Source organism: Neophocaena asiaeorientalis, unplaced genomic scaffold (assembly GCF_003031525.2).
Source record: "Neophocaena asiaeorientalis asiaeorientalis breed wild unplaced genomic scaffold, Neophocaena_asiaeorientalis_V1.1 scaffold346, whole genome shotgun sequence".
In the NCBI taxonomy this organism is placed as follows: Eukaryota; Metazoa; Chordata; class Mammalia; order Artiodactyla; family Phocoenidae; genus Neophocaena; species Neophocaena asiaeorientalis.
The window spans coordinates 116468-127827 of record NW_020175400.1 but is presented as its reverse complement, the minus strand read 5'-3'; the positions used below and the strand labels follow the sequence as shown (position 1 = coordinate 127827).

Below are 11360 nucleotides of genomic sequence, written 5' to 3'. Positions count from 1 at the left end.
GGGCGCGGGCGCAGCCGGAAGCTGGGGCGGGGCGCCCGCGCGGGATGCGGTGAAGGGCAAGCGGCGCGGCGGCGGTGGCGATGAGTGCCTCGGCGGCCACAGGGGTCTTCGTGCTGTCCCTCTCGGCCATCCCGGTCACCTACGTCTTCAACCACCTGGCGGCCCAGCACGAGTGAGTGGGTGCGCGCGGCGGGGGTCGGCGCGTCAGGAGCCCCAGCAACTTTTCAGAGGGGGCCGAGCCGCAAACTGCAGGGCAGCGGTTCGCCGGCCTCCAGGGCTCCCCGCGGGCGGCCGGAGGAGGGGAGGCGCCCGGAGTCGTGCGGGCCGGGGTCCTCGCTTAGGCTGGCATCCCTGACATTCGGCGCAATTCTGGGGGCAAGTGCTGGGCGTCCGCTCTGTGCCCGCCCCGTGCCAGGTATCCGGGGTTACAGAGGTCAATAAGGCAATGCCCCTAACCTTCAAGTGCCCAGGGGCAGGGGTGGGGCGGTACACACACCGACAACTTGGGAGCATGGTCTTATCTCAGGCTGTGCCTTGTTCGTTTCGCATTTCTCAGGAACGTTTCCATGTATGCACACACGCATACTTGTCATTTCGTATTAATTTTAGAAACTGTTGTGAATGACTAGCAGAAATAGCCCAGAACGAACAGACAAAGACCTGGGTTCTAGGCCTGGCTTTGGAACTAACCGTGGGGCCCGGCCTCAGTTCTCCTGTCTGTCAAATGGCGTATATTTGCATCCTATTGTCGGGATCCAAAAAGCCGTAAGGGCGCAGTGTTGTGTAGGATGGGCGGCGAGGCAGAGAGGCAGGGCAGTTCCATGCTAAGGAAATGGGTGGGGCTGAAGGAGGCCGCATATGGATTTGGTTCAAAGCCCTGCCTCTCCTCTGTGAGGGATCCCTGGCCAAGCAATGGGCACCAGTCAGCAGCCAGCCTGCTCCAGCAGTGGGAATGGTGCCAGACAGACCCCTGGGCCTGCTGATGTTTCTTGCTATCTGCGGGGAAGAGGAAGTACACCTGTTATGTTTCCCACAGCAGTTGGTGCTAAGGAAATTGCATCAGTCTGTATGCTGCAGACCCCCTCCAGACCTGCAGGCTGTAGAGAAGTGTCTGCCCACAGGGTGGTGACTTGCTCCTCTCTTGTTCCTGGGGCCACCACTTGCTGACAGCCTTATCCAGATGGCACCCATCCATACTGAGTGCTCCCTAGGCATGGGTGGTGACAGCCCTTGGTCTGACCCAGTCTTGGGGCACAACTCCTGGAAGAAGCATCTCTGGGCAGTGAATGTCACATGTCTGTGAAGATAGTGCATGGAGGACCCTGCCCTCCTAAAATGGCATTATGGGCAGTTCAGCAAATATTTATTGAGTACATATCCTATGTTTGGCACTGTTCCAGGTGCTGGGGAAATAGCTATGAACAAACCACAAGAGATTGGGGAGGCATGTGTTGAGATAGACATCAGCACAGAAAATGGGGTGACATGAGAGTGATGGGGGGGACTGGTGGTCAGGGAAGGCTTCTTGGAGGAGGTGACTTGAGCTGCAGGAGGTGGCCACAGGAAGATCTGGGGACAGAGCTTTCCAGGTAGGGGAACAGGGAGCAGTACAGGGTGAGGGATGTGGCTGGGTGCTGGGATATTTGGGAGGGAGGGCAGTGCAGCTTGTTGAAGGATCACATGGCATGGAGAGGATCTGAGGATGACTGAGATTTTGGCCTCAGCCACTGGGAGGATGGTGATGGCATTTACTGAACACATGGTGAATTATGTATTGCTGTGTATTGTTGAGCACATTGCTAAGCCCTGCAGAGTTTGGAATAATTGGTTCCAGCCATTCTTCCTGTCCTCCTGCAGGTTAAAATCCCAGTAGCCTTTGATTCCTCCCTCTTCTTTCTCCACTCCTTCCCTCCAGCCCTCCCACTGTCTCCTTCCCCCTAATTCCCCGGGGTTGGGCTAGCATGTTTCCTCCTTCCTGTTCCCCTGGCACTGGCCCTCTCTGGCCCAGCCCATGGCAAAGCCTCCCACAGGAGGTCCCCTTCCCACCCCAGTGCCCTGTGCATTTCTGCCTCAGCCCACCAGCCCAGCCCACTGTGCTGGTGCTTCAGCCACACGGGACTGTTCTGTGCCCCTAGGACACTCCTTAACTTTCCCACCTCCTCGCCATTGCTCACACTGTTCCCTCTGACGGGGATGCCTTCCTCCCTGTAGCTGACTGTTGAAGCCACACCTGGGCTTTATGGCCCAGAGGAAAATGCCACCTCTTCCTCTTCCAGGTCCCTCCAAGCAGATGTGATCTCTCCCTCCTCTGAGCCTGGCTGGGTTGTGCTCTTCCCACAAGAGTTACTTTCCTGTGGTCAGAACTTACCTTCTCAGGCCATAGCTCCCCTTAGTATTGTCCTGCCCAGCACGGGGCCTCGTGCCTAGTGGGCATCCCGTTAAGTTTGCATTAGTTGACTTAGTTGAAGCTTCCTTCCCACCAGACCTTTTACAAAAGCCTGAAAAACAGAAAAATCAGATTAAGTCGAGGAGTCAGAAAAGGGTGGGATCTCTCTCTCTGTCACACACAAACACACACACGCACACACAAACACTCTGCTCATACTCACCCATACATGACCCCGCTCAGTAGCTGTCTGTTCATGGAAGGGCATCAGTAACTCCCCGCTCCCCATCCCAAAACACACACACATTCCAAGACTAACAACATTTCCACCCTTGGGTTAGTGGCAGCCCTTACCCCTCCCCCCACACCCCGAGCCCCTGCTGGATCCATTTCTCCCTGTTCTGAGCAGGCCCTGCACTTGGCTGTCACTGGGAGACACAGGTGATCTGTTGCCCCAGTTTCTCTTCATTTTTTGCTCCTCCCCCAGAGGTGGAGAGTGTGAGAGGACACCGTGAACCAGTTCACACTGCTCTCTCATAGTCCAGAAGAGCACCAGCTGTGTGACAGTGCTGGCTGCGAGCCTAGGTCCTTGGCAGGAGCAGGGATGGGAGTTGTCTCCTGGCCACTACCTGTCTCAGGCTGTGATTAAAATGTCCGTCAGCTTACATCACACACCTATCCTCTTCCCTCTTCACCGGATGCTTCAGCCCAGCATCATGTTCCTGACCCACATTAGCTTCCTCTTCCGTCCTCTCCTCCTCTGTCTCATCCCTACAGGAGGAGCCTGGAGCATCCACTGATGTGTACCGCTAGAAACCTCCTATTTCAGTTTCTTACCTGGTCACTGACATGGTCATCCTCATTCTTGTCATAGAACTATGTCATCCATTCACCATCCGTCCATCCACCCATCCATCCACCGTCCATCGTCCATCCGTCCGTCCATCCATTCATCCATTCACCATCCATCATCCATTCCTCCACCCACCACCCATCGTCTGTCATCCATCCAACTATCCATCCATCTACCATCCATCTGTCCATCCATCTACCATCCATCCATCCCATTTCTCCTTCCTTTCTTCCTCTCCCTTTCCTTCCCTCCCTCATTCATCCATCAATTCCTGAACACCTTAAAATAGGTCCCGAGGCAGACTTTCTGTGCATACTCATCCAGGTTTCTTGGAAAAGGTTGCACGTTCCCATACCCCACCCCTGAAGTATTCTGATTCTGTAGGTCTAGGGTGGCATTTGGAAATCTGGGCGCTGCTGATGCCCAGAGCCCACTCCTTTACTCTTAAGTGGGTCCTGGGGCCAGGTGCTGGGGACACAGCTTTCCTGGACCTGGGGCCAGTCTCCTTGGGGTCCATCTACCTGCAAGGAGTTGGATCACTTCCTGACTGACCTCTCTGACATTAGGGGCAGATTTCTGACTGGTGCCTAGCACCCATTCCAGCTGTAGGTGTGTGGAGTGAACTTCAGCATAAGTTCATCCCTCAGATATTAGTAGGTATTGGTGGGCTGTGAAGGATACTTTCCAGAAGTCCCGGGGCATGTGGCAAACGTTATCCAGAAATCCTCTGTGATGGTGTGGAGGGCTCTTGGCTAAGGAGTGGTGCTTGCAGCCTCTCTCAAGGGCTACTGAGGAGTGTAGCAGGCCATGGAAGTGGGCCAGGTGGTGCTTTGTCTAGAACTGGATGCCTTGTTGGTGTGGAGGAGTGAGAGAGAGAACATCTCTTAGGACTGGAGGTAGCCTTCTGCGTGAGGAAGCTCAGAGCCTATTGAGATAGGTTCCCCCCATGTAGACAGGGATCTCTTTTTCATCCACAGTGCCTGGCACATAGGGGTGTGCAAGGCATTTTCCCTCAATATATTTTTTAATGAATTAAAAAACAGATGATGAAATGACATGATGTTCCTAAGGTCACACAGGGAGTGGCAGAGTAGGTACTAGACTCCAGGTCCCTTGACTGCTAACTCCACCAAGTCTCGTGCCCTAGTGCTGTCCTGCTGAGGAGGGGCTTTGTTCCCCGGTCTCCTTGGTGCCATGCCCTTTCCCAGGAGAAAGACCAGGGGCTGTGCCCAACCTAGCCTCACCCTGGCTTCCTGGGCATGGGGTTGCATGCTGGCTTCGCTTCCTGGGTGTTGGGGTGCTGGCATCATTCTGGCTTTAGGCCCGGCCTAGGCTCTTCCCTCCTTGGATTGGCCTCGTCCTCTGGCCCCTTTGATTATACACACAGCCTGTGGCTTGTCCACCGAGAAGGTGTATGTAGCTGTGACTCCTGTGTGTTCCCTGGAGCTCGGTCTGAGGGTTTCCAGCTGGCCCTGAGAGAGGAGGCAGATTCAGTGGTTAGACCTGTCAGACACTGGGAAGAGGGCTTGGAGGAGCAGGTGGACAGAGGCAGCGGGACAGCAGCAGAGGGCGCTTGGACACATGGTTCACCCAGGTGGGCAGGATGACAGGAGAGTGAGGACCTAGTACCTCTGGTCCCTGAAAGTCTCAGGGGCAGCCCAGAGGGGCCCAAGTGCTGCGGATAAACTTCATGAACTCCACAGTGCTTGAGGGATAGGCAGAGGCAGAGCTGCGAGAGAATGCATTCAATAGCCAGGGAATTCCATACACCAGTGTGTTTATTTTGATAAGTGACCACCTCCCTGTTCTGGTCGTTGCAGTTCCTGGACAATTGTAGGGGTGGCTGCCCTCATCCTGTTCCTGGTAGCCCTGTTGGCTCGTGTCCTGGTCAAAAGGAAACCACCCCGGGACCCACTGTTCTATGGTACGTCTCCATGGGAGGGAAACACTTTGTGTCCACTTAAGAGCGCAACACTGGGGCCTTAGTCTCTTTCCCTCTGTGGTTGTGAATACTCTGAGCCCCCTGGTAAAGTGGCGGGAAGGGTGGGAGTATTTTTGTTCTCCTGTAAGCTAAAGTCTCTCCCAGGCTGTGGACCCCACCCTGTCGCAGCTGGGAGCCTGGTGGAGGGAAGGTCACTGCCAGGGCCAGGCAGGACACCCCTCCATTCCTCTCCCCTGTCCCCAGCCATGCTCTTACCTCTGACCTCGGCTCTTTTACCAGCTCCTTTCTGGCTTCCTGCCTTCAGCTTGCTGTTTGCAGCGCCCTCCACCTGGTATGGAACGTAGCCATATGGAGCCTCAGTTTGCACATTTGTGTAATGAGGGAAATAATAGTATCAATACTTACCATGGAGGGTTGGTACCAACATTAGATACTAGTTGTAAAGTACTTAGACCACTGCCTGGCAAGTACGCTTGTATGTTAAAGGAATAAAAACACCACTGATTGAGCACCTGTGGTGTGCCTGGTGTGACTCTGACTGCATTAGCAGTATCATTTTATTTAATCCTCACAACAAACGTCCTCCCTGCACAGATGAAGAATCTGGCTCAGAGGGTGCTAAGAAACGTGGTCAAGGTCACAGTTAGTGAGACAGCACTGACCCGCACAATTTCTCCCAACTTGCATGTAAAAAATGCTGAAGCTTAGAGAAATGATGTAACTTACCTAAGACCTGACAGCCGGTCAGGAGATGAGCTGGGCCTGTCTGAGTTCAAGGCCCCACTCCACCTGCCTTTGATCTGGCCTCTGCCCCCCTCTGCAGACTGGTCTCCTGCTGCCGTCTTCCCCCGACTCCCTCCACACTCCGTGGAGCCCACGCTTAGCTGTGCTCATGTCTCTCCCAACTCCTCAGGGTGGAGGACCCTTGCTCCTACCCCCTCAGCCCTCTGTCCTCATGTCTGTCACTGCAGCCACAGGGCCAGACTGGAGGGCAGAGAATGTCCTTGCCATCTCTGACCCAGCGTCTGACACTCCTGTTGGCACCGGCGATTGTTGGTAGAATAGCGAATGAGCATGTGCTGAAGGCTTCCTCTCCTGGGAGACACGCAGTGGCTGATCACCTGATGGCTCATCGCTGTCAGCGGGATCTGGACCAGAGGCCTGCACAGAGGCCCGGGGAGGCAGGGTCTACAGGGCTGGGCACGCGTGGGCCTTCTGCTCCTTCTGGGGAAGATGTAAACGCAGACTCAGGGCAAGGCCAGCTTCCCTTCTCTGTGAGTTAACCTTCCCCTCTCTCCTCTCCATTTCTTTTTTTCACAGCTGTTTGGATATTCATCATCAGATTTTTCTACCATCCATGCCCATCACATAGTTTGACACCGATTTGTTACAACTTGAACGTGCAGCTTTATTGACAAACTGCCACACACTAAATTTGATCACTCACTGTTTAAAAAGTATTATTCCTAAGCTGTTTGTTGCTGGTAGTTTTCAGCCCATTGAGGAGATTCTCACAACCTTAGTGAGATTCTCTAAGATGCTACGGCTTTCCTTCTTTAACATTCATCGGTTCCATCTCGTATCCATTTTTTAAAAAAATCACTGGCCTTTCTTCTTAAAGCCACTGTCACTTGCACGTCAGCCTCTGTCTGTCTTTCGGATCTCCAGTGTGGGATAAAGCAAGTGCGTTGGACACACTGTGAGGCAGACTGCTTGGTAACCATCGAGATGAATGATCTCTTTTGAGTCCATGTTTTAAACCTGGGGGTCACCTCTGTGCTTCCTTGGCCACTGGTTAATGGTTTTGTTCCTGCTACCCAGGTGGGATGCAGATGTGGCCCTGGCAGCCAGGTATAGGAAGTGGAGGATGGGTGGGGCAGGCTGGTAGAATCCTCTGGGACAGTCAGTGGGTGACTTTGTCACTCGCTACTCCCTGGGTCGGGGGGTGTCCTCTCCCAGCTCCACGACACGGGCAGAGATCCAGCTGCATGCACAGGAGGTACGTTCTTTTAGTCCATATTGACAACGTCCACAGTATCTTCTGGAAAACATGAAAATAAATTACTGGTGAACGCCAGGCTCTTAGGCAACGTCCCCTGAGCTACGGCTTTTTGAACTCCTGCTTTCTTTGCTCTAGTGTATGCAGTTTTTGGATTTACCAGCGTGGTGAACCTCATCATAGGACTGGAACAGGACGGGATCATTGATGGCTTCATGACATACTACTTGAGAGAGGTACGGGGTCGGTAGTGAGTACGAGCCTCGAACTAAAGGGTCTGCGACCCCAACAGCATTGCTCGAGATGGAAGTCCTTTCGTTTAGTGTAAGCAGGGATGACACACCGTATTTCATTTGCTGCCATAGACACAGGACACTTAGTCACGTGGAAGATGAAGCAGAAAGTTAGGATTGGGTCATGGGAGGCAGTTCTGCTCGGTGTTCGGTCTTACAGCTCCTTCCTCACACCCAACCCACCACCTTTCCCCTTTACTTGTATTTAATATAAATGAGGTTACTTTAAATGAATCCAGTATCTGTGTATCTACTGTTATTAATACACTACTCTCTAAGAAAGCCCCAAACACTGAGGCAGTTAATAAAGCCATTTGATTGTGGGAATGAACATGCACTCCTCCCCTCATCACAGCATGATAGACCTACCTGGCACCTGACGGAGCCAGTCCTCTTTCCTTATTTTATGGTGTGATGAATCCAGCCCCAGAGAGGTTAAGTAACGTACTTAAGGTCACACAGGAAATAAGGAGCAGAGCTGGAAGTGTAGTCTTCATCTGTGTTTCAAACAATGGGGAGCTTTGTGTGCAAGCTAAGGGAGTTTGGATTTTGTCCCGCGTGTGAGGGAAGATGTTAAGTCAGCGAACAGTGCAGTCAGCTCTGAGAAGGATGGGCTTGACGGGAAGGGTCGATGTCATAAGCTGGGACATCAGTCAGGAGGCTTTTGCAGGGCCAGCAAGGGCATGAAGATGGCCCAGACGGAGGCCAAGCATGGACAGTAGAGAAGGACGGACGGACTTCAGAGAACTTGGGCGGCTGGAATGAGTAGGTCTCGGGGATGAGTTGGGGGCAATGGGGAGAGTAAGGGCTGAGGTGCCATCCTGATTCCTGCTTTTGGAAGAACGCTGGTGTTATTCAACCGGAGAAGGACAAAAGGGGAAATGCAGTTCCACAGATGTTCGGTGAGCAGACTGTGGGGGTCACAAGACCTGCTTTCTCCCTCCAGGAGCTAATGTGGCAGTGAGATGGCATGGTCCTAGGCGCAGAGACGGAGGCTCACGCCAGGCACAGTGCGCGCTGAGGAAGAACTGACTCTGGGAGCACTCGGGGGAGCCTCAGCGAGTTGGTGACGCTGCCCTTGGCTTCTTTAAAAATGGCAGTGGCAGTGGATGATAAACGTTTTCCAGATAGACTAGGGGGTGGAGGGCATGCCAAGGAGAAGAGACAGTGTGGGCAAAGGCTTAGAGAGAAGGGACTTCCCTGGCGGTACAGTGGTTAGGACTGCACTTCCACTGCAGGGGGCGTGGGTTCCAGCCCTGGTCGGGGAGCTAAGATCCCACAAGCTGCACGGCACAGCCAAAAAAGAAAAAAAAAAAAAGGAGGCTTAGAGAGGAGAAACAGCATATGTCTCCCCACTGCCAGCCTGGGGCGCACGTGTGCACAGATGATGCTGAGTTCATCTGGGGACGTGTGGGGTTTGAGGTGGGTAAGGAACATCCTGGCAGGTGTCCCAGCTGGCAGGGCTTTGCAGCTGTTGAGCTCGGGGAGGAGAACAAGGACCATCAGAGTATAGTTGGTACCTGAAGGTCTGAGAGGAAAGGAGAGGGTAGAGAGGAGAGAGCCGAGGGTGGAACTTTGGAGACCGTGGCCAGAAGGTCAGGAGCCTCTGAAGTGGACTGTGAGGGGACAGGCGAAGAGGCAGAAGGAAAGCCTGGAGAGTGCAGGGCCACTGAGTCCAGAGCGGGGAGGTTTCAGGAAGGAGGCAGCTGCCAAGAGGGCCTGGAGGTTGAGCTGGTGAGGGTGGTGAGACAGGGTATGAGATGGGGGGCTGGGGTGTAACTGTGGGAGGGTCTGCAGGGCCAGGCTCAGGGACCCAGCTGCCAGATAAGAGGAGGTGGGGCTTGGTCTTGCAGCCACCAGCAGCTTTGGCACGTTTTTGAGCAGAAGAGTGACATGTCAAGAGCCAGGGCAGTGGTGAGGTGAATCGGAAGGAGAGGAGAGAGGTAGGAAGACCATGTGGGAAAGGTCCAGTGAGGGGCACTGAGGTCTTGAACTAGGCCATGACGAGAGGGAGGGTTGCCTGGGGTGACATTATAGAGGTAAAATTGATAGGACTTGCCAACAGACTGCATAAGAGAACAAGGAATGAACAACGACCCTGTGGTTTCGACCTGGGTAAGTTGAATGGTGTCGCCATAAAAATAGAGAGGCCAGGTGGGGCTTGGTTGAAGGGGGAAGCCAATGAGTTAAAGGAGGTAAGGTGAGTTTGAAGGGCCCACGGACCAGACAGTTGAAGATACCCATCAAGCCACTAGGAGAGGTTAGCACTGGCCGTGAGAGCCAGGTGTGTACGCATCAATGATTAAAACCATGAACTTGGATAGTATTATCCAATCAAAGCATGTCAGAGAGAAAAGATGTGGGCCAGGCATGGGTACTGAAATATGACTCACGTTGTTTCCTCCACCTCTGTGATTTTCACTTGATTTGATTTTTGAGGCAAGATGACAGAGAGCAGTCTTTGCCCCAGGGGAGTGCAGAGCTTCAGAGAATCCCCTGCTTGGTTGGTTGACTGATGGGCTGGTTGATCTGCTCTGTTCCTTGTTGTAGAAGGGATTTAAGGCATCTTAGGAAAACATCTGAAACAAGGCAGGAGATCACAAATGTGGGAGAAAGAAGAAAGGGAAGTGAGTTGGAGCCAGAATGACACTAAAAACCTAGGCAAGTTTGACAGTGATTTTACAGTAGCCACCTGGAAACATAAGCACCTGGGAAAGGGAAATGTCGTTCATCATATAATCTGTGTTTATAAAATTAAAAATTTCTCGGAAGTATAGCTCTTCTTGGTAGTATAGTTTCTGCTAGTAATTAGCTGTGTGACCTTAGGCAGGTCAGGTAACCTCTTCCAACCTCTGTTTGCTCATCTGTAAAATGGAGTCAGTCGTGTCTATCCTTGTTGGGAAGGTTGAACGAGGGGTTGGGTGTGAAGCTCTGAGTATAGTGCCTGCCGGTCTGTGCCTGCATTGGGGACAGAGGCGGGGGAAAGGTGTGCCTTCCTCACACTCATCCCAGCAAGCCTCTGGGTCAGTATGAATTTTGAAGGTCAGCCAGTGGCTCTGGTCAGCAGGGTCTTCCCTGGCCACCCCTTCTGCCCAGAGCCAAACACCTTTAGTCACAGATTAGACTTGGCCTCAGTGAGTTCATCATGCGGCCAGGACTGCCTGTAACGCCATCAGTTTTGCATCACTGTGCACACCTGTGTTGACCTAGCATAGGCCAGACATTCTCTTAATTCCACTCCCTGTGGCAGACCCTAGTTCTGGCGGCTCCAGGGTAAATGTATATTTTCATGTTTCTACCAATTGTGTAATTGTATGGGATTAAGAATAGTTTCATTTTAGCAGACCAAGATGTTCTGCTGCTTTATTTTACTTTCAATACAGGTCTGGTGTTCTGTGTTGAAGTGTCTGAGTCATATTTAAAGTGGACTTCTGTTTAATGCTTTCCTTAGGGTGAACCGTATCTGAACACGGCCTATGGGCACATGATCTGCTACTGGGATGGCTCTGCTCATTATCTGATGTATCTGGTGATGGTGGCAGCCATAGCCTGGGAGTAAGTCAGTTCGCCTGGTGGGTGTGCCTTTGTCACCTTAGCAATCGATAGGCGGGTAGGTAAGGAAAATGGATGTATAGAGGCACAGACACAGGCAGGTACACATGGACATGAATCTAGGGTCTATGGAGACAAGTTAGATATGGCTTTATTTTTCCTTGTGTCACTGCCTTTCGAACATATGCCTTTGGATCTCTCCTCTGCCATGATGGACAGCTCGGGCAGACCCCTTAACTTTCTGATTATGTTCTGTTATAAGAGCAGTCTCATTTTCAGAAATTAAAGCCCAGCACATAGTAATTCAAAACTTCAAACTCCTATCAGTTCAGAGC

The 11360-nt window shown here is 52.6% G+C and overlaps 1 protein-coding gene across 1 annotated transcript in view; it reads left to right on the top strand.

Annotated features, from left to right (window-relative positions):
• The first annotated feature begins 38 nt into the window (after nt 1-38).
• Nucleotides 39-11360, top strand: part of TM6SF1 (transmembrane 6 superfamily member 1) — a 25900-nt gene continuing 14578 nt past the window's right edge. The window contains exons 1-4 of the mRNA XM_024766492.1: nt 39-172; nt 5060-5163; nt 7319-7416; nt 10925-11028. Coding sequence (XP_024622260.1) covers nt 81-172; nt 5060-5163; nt 7319-7416; nt 10925-11028 — 398 coding nt within the window. The 5' untranslated portion in view covers nt 39-80. The remainder of the gene's footprint in view (nt 173-5059; nt 5164-7318; nt 7417-10924; nt 11029-11360) is intronic.